General features: G+C 41.8%; 1 protein-coding gene across 1 annotated transcript in view; it reads right to left on the bottom strand.

Moving 5' to 3' along the window:
• The window catches only part of LOC311309729 (E3 ubiquitin-protein ligase rnf213-alpha-like), a gene marked incomplete at its 5' end in the record, with an annotated part of 63,259 nt that overhangs the window by 29,938 nt on the left and 8,464 nt on the right, over positions 1-24,857 (bottom strand). Inside the window, 22 exons of the mRNA XM_084439052.1 lie at positions 4,562-4,726; positions 4,817-4,954; positions 5,036-5,253; positions 5,358-5,517; positions 5,626-6,245; positions 6,387-6,539; positions 6,684-6,857; positions 6,989-7,181; positions 7,336-7,458; positions 7,550-7,648; positions 7,797-7,964; positions 9,487-9,646; positions 9,779-9,834; positions 9,918-10,110; positions 10,217-10,432; positions 10,627-10,886; positions 10,995-11,284; positions 11,457-11,659; positions 11,842-12,012; positions 13,907-14,094; positions 16,073-16,789; positions 20,274-20,431. Coding sequence (XP_084295178.1) covers positions 4,562-4,726; positions 4,817-4,954; positions 5,036-5,253; positions 5,358-5,517; positions 5,626-6,245; positions 6,387-6,539; positions 6,684-6,857; positions 6,989-7,181; positions 7,336-7,458; positions 7,550-7,648; positions 7,797-7,964; positions 9,487-9,646; positions 9,779-9,834; positions 9,918-10,110; positions 10,217-10,432; positions 10,627-10,886; positions 10,995-11,284; positions 11,457-11,659; positions 11,842-12,012; positions 13,907-14,094; positions 16,073-16,789; positions 20,274-20,431 — 4,823 coding nt within the window. The remainder of the gene's footprint in view (positions 1-4,561; positions 4,727-4,816; positions 4,955-5,035; positions 5,254-5,357; positions 5,518-5,625; positions 6,246-6,386; positions 6,540-6,683; positions 6,858-6,988; positions 7,182-7,335; positions 7,459-7,549; positions 7,649-7,796; positions 7,965-9,486; positions 9,647-9,778; positions 9,835-9,917; positions 10,111-10,216; positions 10,433-10,626; positions 10,887-10,994; positions 11,285-11,456; positions 11,660-11,841; positions 12,013-13,906; positions 14,095-16,072; positions 16,790-20,273; positions 20,432-24,857) is intronic.

Raw genomic sequence — 24,857 nt, 5'->3', positions numbered from 1 at the left:
AAAAGAAAAAAACTGCGGTACTCGGTATTACAGTGTTATTGTTTTATGTTTTTTCCAAGATCATCCAAGGGGGAGGAGTATGAAAATTTCAAATTTACTACAGCAAACAGCACACTGTCAATGTCAAAACAACATAGCTAACACTACTCTAAAAAAGATTAGTCAATAGCACGGTGGTTCTTAATATTTGAAGAAGACAGAGCACCCACATGGCAGACAGAGAATTGTATGCTTACATTTCTCTAACATTAGGCTAGCAGGTGCCGGTGAATAAATTAAATAAATTGAACTGTATTCTCGAAATGTTACCAGCTAGCCAGTTCAAGTACCCTACAGTGAAACCCCAAATGACCATGCTTGCCCAAAACTAGCTGGTGTAACCTAACATCTAGACTTCAATGATTATTAAAATAGAGAACAAGACAGAGACAATAATCCAGTGACTGGGGAAACTTTAGTTGACTTCAAGCGGGAAGATAGAATAGAATGCCCAGACTTGTATGAGTAATGTTACCGCCTACATATGACTAGGGAGAGGTATCGGGAGGCAGTATTTTTTGGAACCGGTATGTTATTGGGTCATTACTGAAATATTGATAAGCTCATGGACAAACAGTGCTGCTATCGGTATTTAACACGTTTGTTCCATGAAGAGATGGAGCCACATTCATTTCATGAATCAGCCAACAGCTGGCATCCGTCCCCTAATCATGACTAAGCTGCTGGTGACAGGTGATGTTTAATTGTTGTTTATTTCCCGAGGAAGTAGGCATAGTGGCGGACAAGGCAAAACAATACTTTAGCAAATCTACAGTACCGACGGTGCTAAATGCAATTTATGTAAAAAGTTAGTTGTGTCCAAAGGGGGTAACACCAGCAACCTCATGAAACACAAGTTTCACATTCATGATAACTTAAAAATAAATGTGAAACAGTCCAGCGTGTCTGACTGATTTAGAGAAGCGGCTAATGCTAACGCTGATAGTAGCAGAAGAGCCAGGCTAAAGATGCAGGTAACACTCATTATCATTATTATAAATACGTCTGTAGTGTTTCCCCTTTTAGTGCCGGGGGTTGCATAATCTTTATTTTTTGAGTTTCTGATTGATTTTGCTAGCTCACTATCAGCTATCAGCTACACATACACGTCTAAACAATGATGAAATCAGTCCACACATGATTAAATCATTAAAACACAGCTAAACTGCAGGTCTCACTTGTAATCTACAAAGTAGCAGGAAGAAAAGGTTGCTCATTTGGAAAACAAGAGGTGATGTGACTGCTTGCCTCTGCACACACAACTTCAACGCGCATCATCAAGTCGCCTTTTTTATGGCTTTTCTTTTGAATGGATCAAAATCTACCAGCATAGCTTCTGCGACCTACTGGTCGATCGCGTATTGGGCACCCCTGCTGCAGGGAGATGACCACAGCCCTTAACCCCAGTTCCCACTCCCCTTCCAATGCACATTATCAGCCCGCTGGAAAAAAAATCTCTGTGGAGAGAGAATCCCCTCGGTAGTACAACACTCAACCACTATATGTGCTTGAAATTAACCAGAAGTTTAATAAATAGGCCATCACACACATGCCAATCATGAAAGCCTAACATATAGCACACACATCGTATCGGATGAGAAATAGACGCGACATTGCGACAAACACCTATAATATATTTTATACAATAAAATCTTTTTTTTAATCTTATGTTGTTTTTGTTGCTGTTCATTTAAGATCAAGACCTTAAAGGCTTTAGCCTACATTTTTCAATTTGGACAGAACTGAATGCGCAGCCCATTTGCCATCACTCGTTAGGCGTTCATGTTATTTTTATTTGATTATTACCTAGGCCTATTATAGCCACACAATAAAGATGCTTATGATTAAAATGAAATGTTGTTGTAATGGCAGTGTATGCAATTTAATGCATTTAAATCATTTGGATGGAATAAGGTGGAAACCATGTTACACCTAACCAATGTTTTACCAGATTTTAGAGAAATCGGAACACATACAGACATGTACTGTGTTAAAAAGTTCACAACAGGGAAGATCGCTGCAATAGTTTTCTAGACATTGCCCATTCAATCAGTGCGTGACCCAGGTGAACGACATGTTCGGGGAAGCCATGATGAATTTAAAGTATAATTTTGGAAATTTGGGTTTGGAACCAGCTGTAGGATTGCGTAACCTGGGAACATGCAGACAGGACAAAGTAAAAATTTGAAGATTAACTAGCATTCACTAATTGATTTGCATTTTCTTTTATATGAACTTTTATGTGTTGCACTTTGTCTTGATGCTTTTAATGTCGCATGCAAAGCACTTTGAATTGTTGCTGAAATGTGATATACAAATAAACTTGCCTTGCCTTGCCTAGGCAGTAGGGTTGCAAAATTCCGGGAATATTCAAAGTTGGAAACTTTCCATGGGAATTAACGGGAATTTATGGGAATTAACAGGAATTAATAGGAATAAACTGGGAATTTTGGGGCTATTTATACCAGGGTCTATTTATACTAGGGAATTTGTTTAGAAAGGAGGTGCACTCCGGCTATTAGTAGTAGTGAGTAGAGTGGTATTACAGTCGCTTTGGATAAAGCCAGTCCTGCTTGTGAACTTGCTGGCTAGCATAATTTAAGCATAACAAGGGTAATGCGCACCAGCCATGTAATGCAAACTGAGATGGAAATGTACTGTATGGTTAGAGTAGGCTACATGGACCGCTGTGCTTAATCCTCCTTCTCTTTCTCATACATTGACAAAACCAATGATGATATGATAAGGACACAAAAATGGACCTTTATTGACATGTTCTTGAAGCATGTAATGTGCATTGCACTTTAACTTTTGAAATGTTTAATGTTTTTAAAGGAGTAGTAAAGGGAAAATGCATGTTTACCCCTTCTATGCTAAATATTTTAAAAAGCCTTTCCAGATGAACTAGAATCTTACTTTATGGCGAATAATATGTCAGAACGCCAACTAACACCTTGGTGAGTTTCTTGTCTTTGAAATTGAGAGTTTAACATGTTTTTTGGATGATTTTTCACGGTGCCCACCCACATCCATTGTATGACCAAAACGGTGGTAAAGCCGTTTTCTCATCATTTGGGGCGACCATCTGTCATGTGGGGTAACCAGCGTTTGGCAATATCTGTACTAAATTCAAAATAGAATATCCATCAGTTTAAACTCAAATATTAATCAATGGTATACTATGCTTAAGTAAATACTATCTGTACACATTTTAAATCAGTTTTATGGCTTTTAGAGTAAAAATTGGTATTGTAACTGCATTACGAGGGAGACACTGCCACTATAGAATAAACTTATAAAATCATGGTTTACAAAAAATGAAAGGATACACAAGCCTGTCTTTCTTAAACTGTTTATTTAATTACTGATACTTGTTAAAATATTAGTAATGTTAAGGAAATATGTTAATTTTGAGATAAATTACGGTCGCCCCAAATGACTTTTTTTTAAGCCGTGTGCTATTAATTCAACTTTAAAAACACTAAAATCTCTTAATTAGGGGTTTTTGCATAAATGCATGTGTACACTACATTCCAAATGTTTGAACAATGGCCAAATATATCCTTATTTTTAGTGTTTTAAAATTGGCCTATTCAAAAGTCTTATCCGTCAATGACCCACCAACTGTATATACCTCATCATAAACAGACATAAATATAAACATTTTGTATTGTCATAAGCAGACATTTCTAATACAAATTTTAAAGATACATTTTTTTGCTTAGTCTATTTGTGAGTGGATTCTACAGCCCTCTTTTGGTGTGCAGGATTCTAGGGATTTGCTGTGCATGTGATGGAAGAATGCCACTGCACCTGTGATGGATAAATGCACAGTACTGGGTTGAAATTCAACTGAATTTGCATTAAATCAGTTTGTTTTAACCAAGATCATGTTGCAAGATCTAGAATTGCATTTTATGTTTTTTCCCTGACTAGGCTACATTTAAGTTCCCTGCTATAGGGGTCTGTGGTGGTGTAGCGGTCTAATGCATTGTGTTCCAGTGCAGCTGCCCACCGGGAACCGGTGGTCTTGCCAGATCCAAGTATGGCCGGATCCCAGAGTGGCCTATTGGGTCAGGGTCAATTGGCTACCAAATTGGATGAAAAATTGATAAAATCCTAAAATAAGTATATAAAATAAAATAAAATAAATTGTTGAAAAAAAGTTGTTATAGGCTACAAAAAAGGTCAAAATTTCCAAAATTCCTGAGCTTAACTTCCCTTGGAAAATTTCCAGAAAGTTTCCGGAAATTTACCGGAAATGTTTCACCCCTTTGCAACCCTACTAGGCAGCCTGAAAATAAATCAAATCATATACTGTAGGCCTAGTCTATCCTAATAAAATAACAAAGAATAATTTATGCCAAATAACAAATTACTAGTTAGTTACTAATGAATACTAAAGAATAATCAGTTTAATTTAGAAATGTAGGCAAGGCCTGAGAAAAAGAAGGAAAAAAAAGCATTGCGGTGTACCGTAATACCGGAAAATTGCCCAACCCTATTAGTTGTTTTGACATACCTCAGCAAATTGGTCCACCTCACACTGCCCCTGGTCCCCCTTCCCTGACATGAGCATGAGTTTGTTCTGCAGCTCCCTCAGGTCCTCAAGAGAGTAGCAACGCATTTCCTGCCCCCCCTCGTGGTCCTCTGGAATCTGCAGCTTCAGGGCTGTGTCCATGCTCAGCTGGTTAAAGAAACAGAAAAATGCTCACTCTCCCTCTCAATAATAGGCAGCGTTCTACGGAACATCCTGTTTTTTAGTAATTCTGTTTACCTTCTTTACATTCTGTGCACTGATGACATAGATGCCCTTGTTGTTGATAGCAGATGCTAAAGAGAGAGAGGACAGCTCCACGGACCCATGGCTGTCCTTCACAGTCTTCAACCACTCAAGGTGGCGAGCAGTGTCTCTCTGGAATAAAAACATTGACTGGTCAATTAAACTTTAACAGCACCTCCAAAATCAAGATCAAGTTTCTCCTTTTATTCTCACCAGTTTCTTTGGGAGGTTGCAGTCATTCTCCAGTGCCCTCCAAAGCTTCTTCAGCACATCATTGAGGGCTTGGAAACCTGAGTCTAGCTTCAACTCATACAGCATTGGGGAGTAGCCAAGGACAGCATCATGGAAACAGGCTACTCGGTCAACATCAAGGTCATTCTCTCCGGCAGAGATGGAGGCCAGGTCAACAAACACTTTCAGCTCATTGATATCTGGAATGACATAAGCCATTGTCATGTTTCAAATATGTATGCAGCTAAATTATGAGGGGGAAAAAACATTGCAAAAAGACTAAAGAGCAATTATCTGACAATACCTTCGAGGGCCTCTTTTACCCAGTTGACAAAGTTTCTTCTGAGGCCGAGCTCCTGAAGGCACACTCTGCGAGGCTCTGTAATGTCCACCAGAACCCTCTTAGCCTGCATCAGATCATTGTCTATACGATTCAGATGCTCCCTCCTGAAATCAGCATGCGTCTGGAAGTGGTGTAACAATATAAAAAAAATAGCTGATGAGTATTGAGAGCTGTTATTAAATCTGTGGGGATGGAAGACATGCAAAAGAACAAGAGAGAGGTCACTTACAACTTCTAGCAGAGTCTGCAGGACTTGGAAGTCGCCTTGAAGGTGAAGGGTCTCCTTGACCAGCATGATGACTTGAGCCGACTCCACAGCGAGGTGAAGCTCATGGTACTGCTCGATCTGCTGGGCCCGTCTCTGGATCCACTGTTTGTCGTTGGAGTTGTCGATTTTGCACATGATCTCCAAGTCTTTGACCAGCTCCTCGTACCTGCCCTTGTAAGCCTTGAAGAGGGTATCAACCTCCCCAAGCCTAAGACTTCCCTTTTTCAGGCATTTGTAGATCTCATGGTAGTGAGCATAGCAGGGCTGGAAAATGTCATGATAAATCTCCTCTAGCGTTACCATGAAGTCAACCGCTTCTCCCTCTTGTTGTTCATCACCATCAGGATCTCCACTGGCCAGTATTCTGGCCGCCTCCTCCCAACACATTTTAAATATGAAGCTGTCTTTGTAGGTAAGCAGAACCCCTGCCATGGCTCGTACCTCTTCATTAAGGTCGAATAATGTGACCTCACCAGCTATTGGAGAAGCCAGCTGTTCAAAGGGATGAACCTCCATAAACTGGTCTAATGTCATGGTCTCAATGTTCACTCGTTGTCGTCCTTCCAATTCTTCTAAATCAACTGCAACACATTTACATCATTAAAACCCATCAGCATGCTATAATGATCCAGAAAATCTGTGATTCGATCGATTCAACCATAAATCCATTCATTCATGAATTCGTCAGTCATTCATTCATTCTCCCTTACAAAGGCACACACCTCGGATATGTTGCAGAAGTTTGCGACTCATCGTCAGCAAGACCTCCACCAGCTCCCTTTCATGGTACACAGCCTTCACCTCGTTCTGCCTCCACTGCAGCAGCCGCCTCATGGGGGTGCTATCCTTGTATCGCTCATTCTCCGAGAGACAATCTGAAAATATTTTTTTTATTTTTTATTACAAGCCATTTGTTTCATTAGGTCACAGTCACGTCAGCAGGAGGAGGCCCCTTCAAATATTATCCATCATATAAATGAAACTACTGCATGAAGACAACACAACAATATTAGACCCACCTATCTTAAGCAGTTCTGTGAACGTATCCCTCCTCTCCAGGATGTAGTTCAGCAGGTTAATCTTGATGTTTCCATGGATTAGCTGGTTGGTGATGGCTGTGAAGGATGAAATCGCTACAGCAATCCTTTCTCTAGCCACTTCGGTTAGATGCTCAATCAGCTTTTGATCGGGACCTAATAAAAAATAAATAATAATACAAAAATTGATATTTAGTGAGAGTTGGGACACTGAAATTGGCCTCATGGGCCTCGGTAGGATGGGAGTGACACCGCTACAAGGACAGTCAATAGTTTGGTGCATGTACCATGCAGCTGGAATATGTTCCTGGCGGCAGTCCAGGAGAGAAGGTGTTGAAGGACTACCTCCTCTTCTCCTGTGTATCGACCAAGGCGGTCTTTTGGCCAAGATTTCTCGATTAAGGCAGAGATGAGTTTTCCAAATTTCCAGCTCGATGTGGTCATTGTGACCCTCTCAAAAAGTTTGCCTTCAGACTTACTCTGTATGAGCAGAAAAACATAAAACAAAGAACATGATTTAAGTCTTATTTACAGTAGCTATGCTCCACACAAACACCATCATCACTTACCTCACATTCAAATGTGGGTGAGGACCGGGCAATTAAATGCATTAGGCGCACCAATAGTTCCATACCTGACACAAGGTGGTGACAGCTTCGAGGGCACACTTCTCAATACTCCTGGCTACGTGTGGGTGAGAGTCATTCAGCTCCTCCATCTTTACGCAGTAGACCTCAATTTGATCCAGGTGGGCCTCCTAAAAATGTGGTTTAAATGTTTTAGACATAACTCAGATGGATACCAGAGACACATATTAAAGTACTGTATATGCTGGTTTCGTCTGTTACCTGTTGAAATTTGCCCTCTAAATCTTTTGTGAAGGTTTGTCTCCATTCATTTGTGAAATCCTCATTCTTGAACTTGAGAGAGAGAATGTTGTTCCACATCTATGAAAAAAAAGAACTTACGTGATTTTTTTATATGGCATTCATTGATGAACTTCAGCAAAAAAACAACAGACGATTGACAGAGTAGTTCGGGATGCAGGAGGCAATACTCAGGCAATAAGAGAGGGCATAGTTTAGATCATCTCACCTCAATCTCTGAGGTGAAATCTTTCTTGAGGTACAAGGAGTTGACATTTCTGCTCAACAATTTGCCTCTGAAGGAGTGGCTGATCCAGGCCCTCATGATGGCCATGGCCTCATACAGCAGCTCTAGGTCTTTAGCTTGTGTATGATCCCTATCCACTTCCTGAGTCGCCTTCAAAAAAGTAAAGCATTCATTTTGTTATCAAAAATCAGCCGTCAAATACCAATGATATGTGTAAATACATAGAGTTATATGTTTAAATATATTATGTAACTAGAGATAGAAAACCGGAATGGCAATACACATCTGTATAGCTTGTTATCACTAAGGCTGCTAAAAAACTAAAAACGTTTAGATTAGTCTGTTGATTATTAAAATCTGTTTGCTAACTGAATATAAGCTAAATATTTATCAATCAATAAAATGTTTCTAGTGCATTACAGTGCAAATAGCAACAAGGGTATTTTTCAGCATATATTTTAGCCTAACAATGATTTACCTCAACAGGGGAGCATGCTTAAAATAAATCATGGATAAGATTAGAAGATTGGGGCTACAAATGTATTTGTAACACTTCTGTTTTTTAGCTGTACAGAACTGATAGCATTTAAAATAACTGTTAAGAGTTGCTTGTGTGTGTGCAGGTGCAAGCAGTAAAAGGTCACAGAATATACAAAACGGACAGGATGAGAAATCTACAGGAAACCTTTTTAACTTAGGCATAGCCTTTTGGCTATAATTCTGTTCATTAATGCACATTGTCCATCTTGATCAAAGAAAAAAAATAAGATTAGGGAAGATGTAGCAGACAGGAGATGAGGAGGTGGGAGTGGAGTACAGCAGATAAGTTTAATGAGCAAAAAGGCAAAATTAATAGTATGCTCAGAATTATGTGAATGGGAAGCTTATTCACCAAAATAAGGCAATGCATGAGCTCACACCTTGCTTATTCGCCATTATGAAGGAAACTGTGTCTGAATGTATCTTTGTATTTTGATCCTCAACTCTCTGGGAGTTAGACTACATGCAAGCTTGCATTAAAAGTTGGTCTCCGGGATGTTTTTGTCACAGACTAGACTATCAAACCTAGAGGGACATCCTTTCGCAGTCCTAGTTATCGGCCTGTGCGAGGGGCAGTATTAAAACTGAATCTTATCTATAAATATCCTTACATACTTGCCATATATCCATGTCCACTGTAAATCATGGGCAATGGTCTAAATCATGGGTTCCCAAACTCCATCAATGTGGGCCTCCCCTCTGAAAACAGTGACACACCCGCGCCCCCCCCAACCCCCCAAATTTGTCCATTTTGCAATGCAGCGTTAGCTAGCTCATAACGTTACACAGCTAAGTTGGCTCGGTGGCACCTCTTGCTAGTTCACGTTATGACGTTTTCGCACAATACATTAATGCCTGCGGGGTGAGGCTCTCTCTGCACTATCCACAAATTTAGTATACATCTCGCCCATTTATTTCGATTTTCTGACCTTTAAAATCACGTTTCATTCATAAAACCCATAGAAAATTCAAAAATAAAAAATGTTTTCCTTTTTTTTTTTTTTTCAACCATCCCTCCGCGCCTCCCCTGCATTTCTTTGGGGCACCTCTGGGGAGGCCCGCCTCACAGTTTGCAAATGCCTGGTCTAAATGAATCACTGGTTGGCAGTGACTTTATCTTTCAGTACTGTACCTGTGACTGGGACTGGTCAAAGTCTGAGACTGACGTGACCAGATTCATGGCTGCTACAGGGATGTCAGTGAAGTTCTGATAGGAGATCGCTTTGCAGATCTTGTCAAGCAGTTTCACTGCTGTTGCCAGGCACTCTCTCCCATAAACCTCATTGTAGTGACTGGAAACAAATTAACAGTGGATGTTCAGACCATTGAACAAAGACACAAACTTGGAAACAAACGTTATGTTAACTTTTTTTTTTCACCATTTACAGAATAATTCCATCATGTCAAGTGAGTAGGTAACTGACCTGTATCTTTCCTCAATGAGACGACCTTGAACATGCAAGAGCGTGTCGGACACTTTCTGCAAGGCGGAACACAATATTTATCTCATAACGGGTCTTTGACATTCTCTTAGTCTACTTACGCAAAAGGGCTTTGCCTCACCTCATAGTTGCTAAAGCTAATTTCCGAAGGGGCTCTCAGGTTGAAGACATGAAGCATGTCCAGGAGCTCAGTGTTGATGATCGAGCTGCAATCTACCAGTTCATCCAAGGTCATCACACACATCCAGGTGCGGCCTGTAAGTCTGTCCATCTCCACCATATGGCTATTCTTTTTCATGAGGTTCAATATTGCCCTAAAAAGAAAAGGAATAAAGTTAAATTCAGACAGTCAACATGCTCTGGCGGGTGAGAGGAGTGTTATTTGCCAGTATCGTATGCAGATGGACACAACTACTGTACCTCCTGTCCTGGCTGGTCATCAATGAAGGGTTTCCCACTTTGAGTCCTTGAAGGCCTGCCCAGGATGGCTCATATCTGGGATTGTTGGTGACAGAGGGTGGCTGGAAGGGTTTGGAGGAGCCCTTGAGAAAGTGGAGCAGAGGAATGGCCAGAATCCAATGTGGCATCCCCTCTGCCTTCACATTGTTGATCAGAGCAGTCAGCATTTCCAGCAGGCTGTCAAGGAGAACATATCAGCTTTACGCTCACAAACCCACTGAAACACAACAAAATAATGAATAGCTGCATGCATGTAATAGCTGCACGCCATACAGTATCTACTGTGGCATCTGGGTTTTACACTAAGTGTTAATAAATTACAGCAAGAGTGAAGCATGACACTAAAATTCAAGCCAACACCAAATACCCACTTCTGGAGACCTGAGACATCATTTGAAAAGTTTGTCCAATACTGGAGAAACTCTTTTTCAGGCAACTTGGGCAGAGTGAGGGCGATGCAGAGGCGGGAAAGCTCTCCTTTGTCCATCTTGAGTGCGTACTGTCTCCACACGTACAGCATGATCACGGCAGCTCTCACAGGATCCTGAATGAAGGGAGCCTTCATCTCTCCCTCCTTCTGCAGCTGAGGAATCACATTCACCAGCATGAACTGCTTCAGCAGCTTTCTGACCTAAGAAAGGAGACAAAGACAGGAGACCGTTTTAAGCGTATTGTATTACAATGGGTGAGGGGTCTGCGTGGCATTTGAACAATTTGTAGATTATTTATCAAAACTCACATCCTCTTCATCGTATTTCAAGGATGACCACCTCTTTTGTCTTTCCTCATACACAAAGGGGTTTGCATATATCTGGAAAAACTGTTTCAGTTGAGTGATGAAGCTTTTGAGATTGATGTCACTCCAGCTCCTTATGAGATCAAATATAGTCTCCAGCATGATCTCTCCTGCGATCTCTCTGCCCTCGATGACACTCTTCCTCTGTTCAGGCCAAATAGCGGCTTTGATGCGTTTCATTACGTTTGTGGACGGCTCTATGCAGATAATGTCATCATACTGGTGCCAGTCACCTGAAATCAAAACATAGCAGTATAGTATTAATAGCATTCCAGATAGCCGTTCACATAATCCAATGCACAAAATACAATGCCAAGTCCACCAGCTGCTGGGAGTCATGAGTAATCCATGTGGCATGAAACCAAGAATAGGTATGGCTTGGTCAACTTGGAAAATTGGACTCACCTTCTGAATTAAGCAGATGGGATTTCACAAAGAGACACCTATTGGTAGGGTGTGTGGAATCAAGTTTGTAGATGTACTCATACTCGTATTTCTCCTTTTTGTACTTGTAGACAACATACTTGTACGGTATGGACACAGATCCTGCTTTAGCCTTTGTTGTGACAAGATTGCCTTCAACTAAGAATCCATGCTCTCCAAGGTCCCTGCAAATATAGGGGATAACAAAACAGGTTGAAACGAAATGACTTTACATATGCACTTGTGCAACGAATCATTGATGTGCACTAACACTGTACATCAAAGGAGATATTTTCTTTTTGTCCTCATATAAATCTATATTAGCAAAGTATCAGGTTAAATCTGCAGTGACCACTGGTCTACCTACTTAGTCACAAAGAGCTCTGTCCCAATGTCATCCCACGTCCCAATGTGCTCTCCTGCCCTGATGAAAATACGATCCTCAGACGGATCAAGTTTGAAATCCTTTGAGAGGACTGCATGGAAGTAGATTGTGAGTCTCTCGTCCGCAGAGACCTGTGTCTTCGCTGAGGTAATCCTGAAATTGGACAGAGGAAAGACAATCAGGTGGATGATGTATAAAAAGTAAGTATGAATCAGACCTGGGTCAAAATACTATGAAATCATTTGAATTAATTCATGATTTGCTTGAGTCTAACTGGAGTGTCAGGTGGGTGGGGGTTTGCCATTTTGGGAAAAGACAATTGGTTCCACTATCCCAGACAAGAACAATCAAGCGCATAAGTAATTTAAATCCTTTCAAATCATATTTTGATCCAGGTCTGGTAAGCACGATAGCTAGAGGCATAGCAGTGTTTCCGCTGGTAAGTTTGACACGGCACAATCCTTGCCGCCACACCATACATTTGATATAAAAAATAATAATACAAATTAGGCTATATACTGTATATTAAAGTCTTGAATTAAAAATGTTACTTTCTAAATATTTCTGTCTAAATGTGCTTTCAAAACCATGATAATGCCATGCCCGCATTTTTATTTTCAACAAAAGCTTGGGCCGCGCGCTCTGTGAATGCTGCTTTCTGTGGTCAACTCAAAAGACTGCGTGTGTGCATTCACACACACATTCACACACCAATGGCGGTAGCTGCCATGCAAGGTGCTAACCTGCTCATTGGGAGCAATTTTGGGGTTAGGTGTCTTGCTCAAGGACACTTCGACATGTGGACAGTCGGAGCTGGGATTCGAACCACTGACCCTTCAATCATTGAACGACCCACTCTACCAACTGAGCTACAGCAGCCCCGACAGCTCCTGCCCCTCTGGCCTATTTGGTCTTATCATTCGCTGATGACAACTGGCGGATCCTAAAGCCTAAAGCCTACATTTCCCGACAATATTTGAAGAGGAACAGAAAGTAGAATGATGTTGAGAGCAGTCAGGTAGGCTAGCCTATTGCTTCCCCGGACCAGTAAACTCAGTAAACCCAAAAGGCAAGTGCCTCATGCAGTTGTCTGATCGGCCAAGAAAAAAATATAGTTGAAGTTTGATAAATATGTAACATTTTCTAAAAAAAATAAAGTGAAGAAACATGACTTGGAGCTACACATGCACCCAGTAGTCTAGCCTATGTTTGATCCGAAGCGGAGCCTCCATCTACGTAACCTACGCGCTGCTGTCAGTCAGTCAGCAAGCATCGTCAAGGAAACGGCTCACACCACAAGCGCGAGTACAACATGTGAATCAGAGTCGCTGCCCTGACTGACTGACTGACTGACTGAGCGACCGTCTTTTTGGCTGGCTGAACCGAAAGTTTAACGATGCTAGCTTGCGTTAATGTTCCTCCAGCCACCTAAAAAGTGCCAGTCAAAGCAACAGCAAATGCAACGAAATATCAGTTAAGCGTAGCCTAATCTAGCCTATTATTTATGTAAGCTATGTAAAAGCAGCGATTGTGGTAGGAGAAGACAGGACCAGTACATAGTTGAGGGACAGGTGAGAGAGGAGAGGATAGAGGTTGTTGAGAGGAGAGCAGGAGAAGAGAGAGGAGAAGGAAGGGGACAGGACAGAGTGAAGATGAGAGATTAGAAAGATTCTGACGATTTAGACGGTATGAGTTGAGCATCAATGGGCATCAAACATTAATTTTTATTAAATAAAACATTCTTTCTTTTATTCTCACCCCATAACTCAAAATTAAAGAAAGCATATTTCATGTAGGCTAAACACGCTGTTTCAGTATACTTTTCAATATATGTCTCATGATTTTGTTATTTTCATTCTTTAAAATTCACCAGAAAATACAGGAAACTAGGTCTCTGAAACTTTTTTTGTTCTGGGGGAGGACGCCCAGACCCCCCACTTTGGTATAGAAATCCTCTTGAGTCTTGAGCTTGGCACCACCACACCAATTCCACAGGAAACACTGGATAGTCACCCAGTAAGATTCTTGATAGTAATTATGGAGATACCTTTTGGGTGGTGGAGCGTCCCGAGTCTTGGTTTCAGAGTCATCACTCGTGTCGTCTTTCCGCTTCTTCCTGGAGTCTGGACTCGGTGGCGTAGAGGCGGCGTCTCCTTTCCCATGGGCGGACTGCTGGACCTCCATGTGCTCCACCTTGACCTGCAGCGGGTCAACACTGGAACCTCTGTCCTGCCCCTAATTCATAGGAGCAACCGATACAGTCAGGGAAATAAACACTTACAGTACACAGACATGAATTTACAGTTGTGTTCAAAATAATAGCAGTCCAACATCACTGAGCAGATCAATCACTGTTTTTGGTAGAAATTATATTTGTACACAGCAAATAATTTACTAGTAGGTGGGGTAGAGTAATAGAAAACCAACAGACCCAACAGTCATGACATGCATACTGCTGATTCTGTGTAATTGAATCATTAATTGAAAGAGGGTGTGTACAAAATAATAGCAGTGTGGATTTCAATTAGTGAGGTCAATTATTCTGTGAAAAAACAGGTGTCAAACAGGTGGACCTTATTTAAGAAAGAAGGCAGTAAATGTTGTACATGCTGGTTATAGTGCATTTCTCTCTGAAAATTTTGAAGACGCCTATGTGAAGCCAAACTATCGTCAAGAAGTCCCCGCAAAGTCCCATTGTTGAAGAAGCGACATGGGCTGAAGAGGTTACAATTTGCCAAAGAACACATTGACTGGCCTAAAGAGAAATGGGGCAACATTTTGTGGACTGATGAAAGCAAGATTGTTCTTTTTGGGTCTAGGGGTCGCAGACAGTTTGTCAGACGACCCCCAAACACTGAATTCAAGCCACAGTACACTGTGAAGACAGTGAAGCATGGTGGCGCAAGCATCATGATATGGGGATGTTTCTCATACTATGGTGTCGGGCCTATTTATCACATACCAGGGATCATGGATCAGTTCGGATACATCAAAATATTTGAAGAGGTCATGTTGCCTTATGCCGAAGAGGAAATGCCCTTGAAATGGGTGTTTCAATAAGATAACGACCCCAAACACACCAGTAAGCGAGCAGCATCTTGGTTCCAGACCAACAAGATTAACGTAATGGAGTGTCCAGCCCAATCCCCGGACCTTAATCCAACAGAAAACTTGTGGGGTGACATCAAACATGCTGTTTCTGAGGCAAAACCAAGAAATGCAGAGGAATTGTGGAATGTAGTGCAATCATCCTGGGCTGGAATACCTGTTCACAGATGCCAGAAGTTGGTCGAATCCATGCAGCACAGATGTGAAGCAGTTCACAGAAACAGGGGTTATACAACCAAATATTAGCTCAGTGATTCAAAGTAAAGCTAAATCTTGAAGCGTTTTTTCAGTTTTCAGTAAATGTTTGAGTTTGTAAAGACAAATGCAGACACTGCTATTTTTTTGAACAGCCTAATATTCCTTTTTCTTCACTTTCTGTAAAGTAATAACAAATTTGATACATTTTTATGAATGGAAGTTACGGGTTTGACTGCCATTCCAGTGCATTTTCACATGTAGAAGCTTGGAAAAACACCGGTTACGGGTTGCCTGGAACACGCCATAACTGATTACATTGTGGGGGTCACTGACCTCACAAAAGGTGTTTTTGGCCTGCTGAACATGATATCTCAAGAACGGCTTGACAGAATTTGTACATATTTGGCCAAAATGTCCAGTTGGACTTAATTAGATTAGATTTCGGTATTCAAATGTCAAAGGTCAAGGTCACCGTGACATCACAAAAGGCACTTTTGAACGCTAATGCTAGCTAGCTAATGCTAACAATAGCTAGCAAACACTAATTCTAACACTAATGCTAGCTTTAGCTAGCTAGCATTAGCATTAGCTAGCTAGCATTAGCGTTAGGGTTAGGTTAGCAGTTAGTTAGGGTTAGGGTTAGTTAGGTTAACTGCAACTTGCATTGTTGGGCAGAGGCATTTAGCTGCTGCTATGCGGTTTTTCTAGTTCTTCATGTTTTGATTTGGAATAGAATGTGCAGTGTTCCCAATGCATTTGCATGTATGGAAATAAAAGCTATTATAAGGAAGGATTTTGAGCTTCACTCACTTTTTTAAACACACTGCTATTATTTTGAACAACTGTATATAGGAATAGATCTTATATAATGTAAGGATGTATTTGAAAAGTCAGAGAGCACAATTACCTCCGGGCTCTTTTGAGGCCCAAAAACCATATCTGTATTGGCAGCAGGGGTTTGTTTTTGTTGCTGCTCCTGTCTGTCAGCTTTCCCTTTCTGTTTGGTTTGCCTACTCTGGTCGGCGTTCTGCTCCACATTAGCATGCTGGTCCAGCTTAGTTTGTTTGGAGTTGGCTGTGTCTTTCTTGTCCTTTGTGCTATTGGTGGCCGTCTTTTGATCTTTCTGACCAGGGGTCTTTGTTCGCTCCCCTGGCTTGGGAGTGGTAGAGGAGGACTCGTCCTCGGACCTGGGCAGGGGGGTAGCGGTGCCGGTTAGGGCTGGCTTGGAGGTCTTCTCAGCAGGTGACAGAGGGGCATCCCCCTCTCCCTTGTTCTGGTTACCTGGCTCTGCAGCAGACTGTGTCTCCACACTGCCCTCTGAAGAAGAGGCACGATCTTGATGGCTGTGGCTGTCAGATGGGCTCTCTGATGGTCTGGTTGTGTCCGGGGCTACCGGTGTACTACTCGGAGTCGGGTCAGGGGTGACGTGAAGAGAGCCAGGACTCTCGTCCATCGCATTGACCGAGCTGCCACTGTCAGACAACTCTGCTTCTTCCTGTTTCTTAGTCATCTGGCTGTCAGCCAGAGAGATGTCAGAAAGGTCAGAGGTCAATGGATCCAAGAGCAATGACGCAGGGCCTTCGTTTCCATCCTTCTTCTTTTTGGTCTTCTTCCTCTTTTTTCTCTGTTGGAGACAATGGTCGAAATATAAGTAGATGTAACATAGCTCACACTGACCTGATATAAGTTTAACCTTAGGCACGCAGCTGTACACGTCTCAACGTAACCTTCAGGAGTATAACTGGTTGAGTTTGCAGGTAAATTACAAGGGCTATCGTCAGATATTTCTCATTGCTACAGGCCCAGGTTTAATTTAAACTTTATTTATACAGGGGAGGCCCTTGAGAGCAAGCTCTCATTTACAAGGACACCCTGTTACAGTGCATTTTGAAACAATACAAAAAAACATAAAAAAGCAAGATAATAACATAATTCCAGTACATATAATAAGACATTAAGAGAAGCAAGAGCAATCCCTATGAAACCTATCATCTAGAAGAACTCTAAATGACTCTACGGAGATCAGCCGGTCCAGTTTTAGTGAGTCCTGGAGCCTGTTCCATTTCTGAGGAGCGTAGAAGGAGAAAGCAGTCTTTCCTGATTCACTATTCACACGGGGAAGATAAACAGTCGGATGTGTGACTGTGAGCATGTTTGGTAATTTGAATCATTAGTACTTAGGAGTGAGGACAGATACATAGGGAGGTTGCCGCCCGACTCCATGTTCTCCCTACATCAGGGTCACATACCTGGGGCCTCATTTATCATTGTGGATACACCCCATTTCATTTACACCTGATTTGACCTGATGTACTTGCTTTTCTCCGCAAATAATGTGATGTATCATGACAAAACTCGATGGGAAATATTGTGTATATATCTCACAATATTTCCCACTGAGTTTTGGCATGATACGGTACATCACATTATTTGCAGAGAAAAGCAAGTACAAAAATCAGGTGTAAATGAAAAAGGGTGTATGCACAATGATAAATGAGGCCCCTGGATTCCTCTTATATCCACGAAGAAACAAGTTGCAAGCATAGGTAAAAATCCATGGAACAGGACAGACAGTGCAGATATAGACAGACAGTGCCGATATAGAAAAACGATAATGCAATAAATATAATAATAATAATAATAATAAATATATTCCTTTGAATTAGAATTTCGTTACAAAGAAACACATAGGCCTATCAATTCAGAAAAAGGATATGCAAATAGTAATTTATCATTTCACAATTTGAGATTATGATAGAAAAAAAAAAAATCTATGGCAATACTGACAGCCATTGCTATATCTCCCCCAAAGCAACATGACATTTCATATTGTTGGCTTTAGGTGTTTTGGTCTTGACTCTGCGTTGCAACAGCCATAACAAAATACCAGATGGTCTTCAATTGTAAATGATTATTAAAATAGAGAATGAGACAGAGACGATAATCCAGTGACTGATGAAAGTTTAGTTGACTTCAAACAGGAAAACGGAATAGAATGTGCAGACTCGCATGAGTAGGCTAAAGAAAAAAAAAAAAATCCAAATCAAGCGCAGTCACAATTGTTTTTGTTGATGTCCTCACCTCATCTAGCGGTGGGCAATCTAAGCCTCTATCTCTCTCTCTCTCTCTCCTCACTCTTGGCGACCTGCAGTCTCAGGGCCCGGCTGACACACGGAGCCTGAACTGACACATAGACCCTAGGTCTATCATGTTCTTAAATAGCCTAATACTCTTGTGCGTCAACAGTGTCCTTATTTATATATCAATAATAGATCAATAGGCGTGGAAATGACCGTACGCCCAGTTTTCTGTCCTGCGATTGCCTAGTAAATGAGGGCCAGAGTGTCTTTAGCCTACTTAAATGACTCAATCACACAGCACCATACACTCTGCTGACTTGCACTGAATGGATCAGCCAGGGTTGCATAATTCTGACTTTCTTTTGATTTTCTGATTGATTTTGCTAGGCTATCAGCTACATATACAAGCCAAAACAATGATGAAATCAGCCGACACGTCATGTGTCAGCCGACACATGACTAAATAATTAAAATACTCAGCCGAACTGCAGTACAAACGGTCACACTTGTAATCTACAAAGGAGCAGGACGACAAAGTTGCTCATTTGGACAACAAGAGAGGTGAAGTGACTGCTTGCCTCTGCATATGATCTTCAACGCGCGTCATCAAGTCAGCTTTTTTATGGCTTTTCTTTAGAAAGGCTCGAGATCTACCAGCATAGCTTCTGCGACCTACTGGTCGATCGCGATTGACGTATTGGGCACCCCTGCTGTAGGGAGATGACCAGTCCACAAACCTCAACCCCAGTTACCACCCCCTTCCAGAGGGACATTATCAGACACCCTCATACCTACTTGGCATGCAGTGGAAAAGAGAAACATCATAGCTGAGCTTGCCAATGTATGAAAAGTAACCATAACCAGCAATGGCTGGACAAGTATCTCACAGGATTACTACATGTACATCCCAAAAATTTTATATTGTGAAAAAGCTCATTATTTTCCGTAATTTAATTTAAAAAGTGAAACTTTCATGTATTCTAGATCCATTACACAAAGTGAATATGTCAAGCCTTTTTGTTTTAATCTTTATGATTGTACAGTATGTTCAGTATGTTCATTTATAGACTCAATACTTGGTCGGGGCTCCTTTTGCACAAATTACTGCATCAATGTGAAGTGTGGCATGGAGGCAACCAGCCATGAAATATTTCACATCATGTGTAATGAATCTATAATATATGAAAGTTTCACTTTTTGAATAAAATTACAGGAAATAATGAACTTTCCAGAATATTCTAATTTTCTGAGATGCACCTGTATATTACAGTGACAGTCCACTATGTAAATGAAGGCCAACTGAGACAGAAACATCGACCCAGGCAGTGTATGAGTCCCAAAGTGGTAGAGTAGTATCTATAAGAGTATCGGCATCGATAAGCAATATCTGTATCGATACCGGTCTGGATAAAATCCTAATGAAACCCATCCCTAGTTCTAAGTTCTAAGTAACCAACCCTAAAAATAATAAATAAAATAAATATCTCTCAAATCCCACAATCCCCCCTATGATTCTAAATATCCCATGATACAGAATCCTTTTTGGGCTCTGTAATTTGCGCTCTTAAGCGTTTGCAACTAATATTCCTGCTGCAAAGTCAGCCTCTTAATGGCAGCCCTACAAACTTTGCATTAAGTTTCATATTCTTATTGAGGTGGTTACATTACATACTGTTGATCTTCAGCCTCCATTCTTCCCAGTTAAATACTTTCACAAGCTGCACATGCCCAACACAATTAGAGGCTTCACCCACCCAATGATAATGGCTTGGCTAAAAACATTAACAAAATGTATTTAATAAACTCCCATGATGCAGACCGGCTAAAAAAACCTTTAACAAATACAGGTCCATGGTACATATGACAGACAGACAGACAGACAGACAGACAGACAGACAGACAGACAGACAGACAGACAGACAGACAGAAAAAAAGACAGACAGCCAGCCAGACAGACAGAAAATGTCTCTCCCGCCCCTCCAAGGCCCCTCGGGGGTGAGACAAAAATCTGAGATGGTTGATATCCACCTTTTTCTTGGGGTTGGTTTCAATCTCTTCATTTGGTCTTGGGGATTTGTTTGTGTCCTGGCTGTCCAGTGATGACGGGTCATCCTTTAATTCTGTCTTCTCAGCCTCTCCGTCCAACGCTTGTTCTGAAGCCTTTGGAATAGTTCCGGCACCTTTGACTTGAGATTAAGATAAGATAAATTAGAGTCCACACCTGATGTCCACACCCAATACTGTAATAGATAAATTCAAATAAGTGTATTCTCTGTTCAAGTCATTGTCATAGGAAATCAAAATTATTATCCTGTGTGTTGTACAGTGTAACAGCTGTCTCCAGTTAATTTGCCCTGACACCTATTCTCCAGGCCTTAAACGATTTGTGGCAGGTGAACCCCCCCCCCCCCCCCCCCCAAGGTCCCCTGTTCCCAGTTGTCTTTCATATCTGTTGATGCATAGTCCAGCTGTTAACCCTCAGACCCATCCTACTCACTGATAATTGTTTAGTGAAGTTTTGCATATGTATGCATGCATGGGTTGTACCCACAGTGTTTATAATGGTGTGTTATGAGGATATTCTTTGCTCTCTTGGTGGATTTCCTTTCCCTGAGAGCACGGCTTTGCAAACTTGTAAACTATTTGGAATAAAAATAACCAGCTTGGACTTACTATGATGAACCTTGGCATTCTCGACTACTCTTTTCTTAATTATTAGAGCAAATCGACTACAATACTAAATGTAATAGCAGTTTGATATGCTCCGTTTATACTGTTGGCTTTTGAGGGAAATTGTTCAGTTGACTCTGCGTTGTGTTTGTACCAACAATAAAAAATGACTGCTCAACCAATCACACTATGAGGATTTCTTGATGAATGAAAATCCAACACGGGTGCAGCGCTCCGTTATAAAATAGATGTTTATTGCATATCAAGGAAAAAGGTAAAGTTCCAGCCCAGCTCTCGACGCATGCAACCATCTCTTACAAAGGAGACACAAGAGATAATACATTCCTTCCTCCTTCCTAAGTTTCTCCTCCCCAGTTTCGTAATCCTAAAATGCCAACACCACCAGGTCATAGTGACCCCTCTGGCCTGAGAGTGATACATCTGGTGGTCGTACCAAGGACGCACAGCCCAGAGGCTTTTAGCGAAAACATAGCATGTCCCTAAGGGAGGGGAGCATGTTAGTCTCATTGGGCCTCACTCCCGAACGAGGTTCAGAATTTCTTAGGAAGCATTTCTCCTTCAACTCCACTTACACCGTTTCAAAGAAGATTCTGGCCATTCACCATTGTTCTCACATGTGGGAACTAAGAACACATGTGGGAACTAAGAACATAATCTACAAACACGGAAGAGCAGTCTTAAGCAGGCTACGAACTATTCATGCAAAAGACATGTTCATTTTAAATGATTTGTAGCCCCAATCTTAACTTATCCATGATTTATTTTAAGCATGCTCCCCTGGGAGTTAAATCATTGTTAGGCTAAAATATATGTTGAAAAATACTCTTGTTGCTATTTGCACTGTATTGCACTAGAAACATGTTATTGATTGATAAATATTGTATGGCAAGTATGTAAGGATATTTATACAATTCTGTTTTAATACTGCCCCTCACACAGGCCGATAACTAGGACTGCAAAAAGATGTCCCTCTAGGTTTGATGGGTGAGAGTCTAGTCTATGACAACCAGGCCAGGTCAAGCCTGGCTTATGTGTGTTGGCTGGCTTGTTTCTGTGCGGGACTGGTAGGATGGTAATGTTTGATAAATAAAGATAGGTCTTGTCACCTGGACACATCAGTTCCAATGCTTCCAATGCTAATCCAGCACAATAAGAGCGGGATAGCCAGTTAGCTCATGGGCTCACAACAACTAGCAGCAGCTTCCGTAACATTAATGGTAGCGGTAAGTGGCTAAAGCAGTTACACTGATGATAACATAAAGTCATCCCCACCAGGAACCCCGGTCTCCTGGGTGGGAGTCCAATGCTCTCACCACTACTCTACTTGTGCAGTGGAGATCGGCGGGTGGGTTTTGGTGTCCTTCTTCCAGTCCCTAGTGTGGGTTGGGGTTAGAATATGGGTTGGGGCTGGGACAGGTTCTGATCTATAAGGCAAGGGGTAAAGGTTGGAGTGAAAGGATGAACATGTGGAGGTTTGGGGTATAGTCCCATGAAGTCATCCCCAACGGGTCTTCAACCCCAGTCTCCAGGGTGGGAGTCCAATGCTCTCACCACTACTCTACTTGTGCAGTGTAGATCGGCGGGTTGATTTTGGTGTCCTTCTTGATTTTGGTGTGCTGGGACTACTGCCTCTTGTGGTGCCAACAGAGAAATGCAGGCCAACATTGTCCGCAGTAACGGAGGGGAGGGAGGGAGGGAGTGACGACCGGACGAACGCTATACTAGGTGCGCTGGCACTGTAAGTCACGCACAAAAAAGCAGATACATTAAGCTCATTTCTCCATCACCACCTAAAGCTGTGCCAGTCAACAGTCAGTCTAATCACTGAAAATAAACCACATAGGCGTAGAGCGACTGGTGCATCACATCCTATACAAAAATTAATTACTATAGGATTTGAAGTGTCCTACTCCTATTGTAATGAGGACTGTCTGTCTATAATGCAGTAGCGTACCGTGGGGTCTTGCACAGGGTCTTCTCCAACATTGTTATTACTCCCAATGCCCCCCAACCCCCCCCCCCCCCCTGCACACCCCGTACACACACGCAGATAGGGAGAGAAACTACGCATGTAGGGGTCAGTGGAGTCTTTTGGTTTTGATGTTCTGGGACTACTGCCTCTTGTGGTAGCAGCAATTGAATTGCAGGTCAACAACATGCCGCAAGAAAGACACAAGACGCAAGAAGCATGGACAAAAAGGATTCCCTCTCCTTGGTGTGTCGGCTTACAGCCAATACACAAAAACATCCCGCCTTCGTTTCTAAAGGATACCACAGATTTTCTCAATAAACTTTCCGCTATTCAAGATGTCAGTGACACTGACATACTATGCAGCTTTGACATTACTAGCCTTTACACCAATGTACCTAGTCAGCAAGGTATAGAAGCTCTCACTTATTTTCTCCATTTAAGAGATAATCAGACCCCCCCCACTGGTTTCATTGTGGAACTCACAAAACTGGTCCTCAGCAAGAATTACTTTAAATTTGAAAATTATTTTTTCCTTCAATGTCAGGGCGTGACTATGGGTATTGCCTGTGAAGAATATAGGTAAAAGTCTACAGAGTCTTAAAGTCAATGTAAAGCTGTTTGTGTGTTTCTGTTCTCATGTGGACGGTCTAAATGTGCAGTGGTAGGGATGAAAGGAGACAGGTGTGCTGTGCTGGGGCCGGGGGTCAAGAGGCCACGCTGGGACGTCACAGGGTGTCCGATGCTTTTCATAGAATGTCATAAAAGTACCACTGGCCAAACAATCAGTGGGATTGAGACTTCAGATGGTGGATGACAGGTCATGCACCTTGTGCCTGACAGGCTACGCATCTTGTGACAGTAGGGCCCCTCCGGGGAGCCAATCTGACTACACTAGACCTTAAGGGAGGCGTGGGGGTGGAGCAAGAGGATACTATTTAGTGTCTTGAGTTAACCTTGAGACCCTGATTTGGATGCGGTAGACTCTCTGTGCTTGTGGCTGCCCAGCCCTGATTAGACCAAGCGGGGGAGTAGGGAAGAAGATTGAGGCCTCGTTTTCTGCCCACAGCTCCAGCCAGCCGAGAGACAGGGAGAGACAGGGACTGTACATGTGAGTTTAAGTTCTGTCCAATAAATCATTGTTTGCTTCCAATCCCGTGTTGGGGTGATTTTATCAACACTATCACAACAAACAAGGCTATCAACATCGTGGTCCATATTAGATTTGCTGCAACTTTTATTAAGGCTTATACAAAATTACACAACGCAGAGCAACAGAAGAAGAAGAACGCCAAAAGCACCTGTTCTCCAAACTACGCCAACCTGTTTATGGGAAAGTTTGAACATGATTATGTGTATCATAATAACCCTTTTCTCCCTCATCTAAAGGCTTGGCTCCGAAATATAGATGATATCTACTGTATCTTTTCGGGCACTACTGAAGAACTGCAGGCTTTCCACAGTCACCTAAACTCCAAAATGGCCTCCATCAAGTTCACCTTGGAATACAGTCTAGACAGTGTCATTTCTGGATGTACTTGTTAGCAAAAAAGATATGCTCAGCACCAGTGTCTATAGAAAACAGACAGACAGAAACACACTTCTACATTATGCCAGTTACCACCCCAGTGGCCTCAAGAAGGGCCTTCCCTATAGCCAACTCCTGAGTGAAACGCATTCGTAGTGAGGATCAGGCCTTTGACACACAAGCTCTTGACATGTGTAACCGTTTTAAAGAGAGAGGCTATTCAAATCAGTTTGTCAATAATGGCTTAGATAAAGTCAAGAACATTGACAGACACAGCCTGCTATCCTCTAAGCCCCCTACCAAGAAGGACTCCAGAGTAGTGTGTGCCAGCACTTTTTCCCCTATTTCTGCACAGATTAAATCATGTGTCAATAATTGATTGATTGATTGAAACCTTTATTTATACTCAGGTGAGTTCTGCGGT

Source organism: Borostomias antarcticus (genome assembly GCF_949987555.1).
Source record: "Borostomias antarcticus genome assembly, chromosome: 5".
Taxonomy (NCBI): domain Eukaryota; kingdom Metazoa; phylum Chordata; class Actinopteri; order Stomiiformes; family Stomiidae; genus Borostomias; species Borostomias antarcticus.
This window is presented reverse-complemented; position numbering and strand designations above follow the sequence as displayed.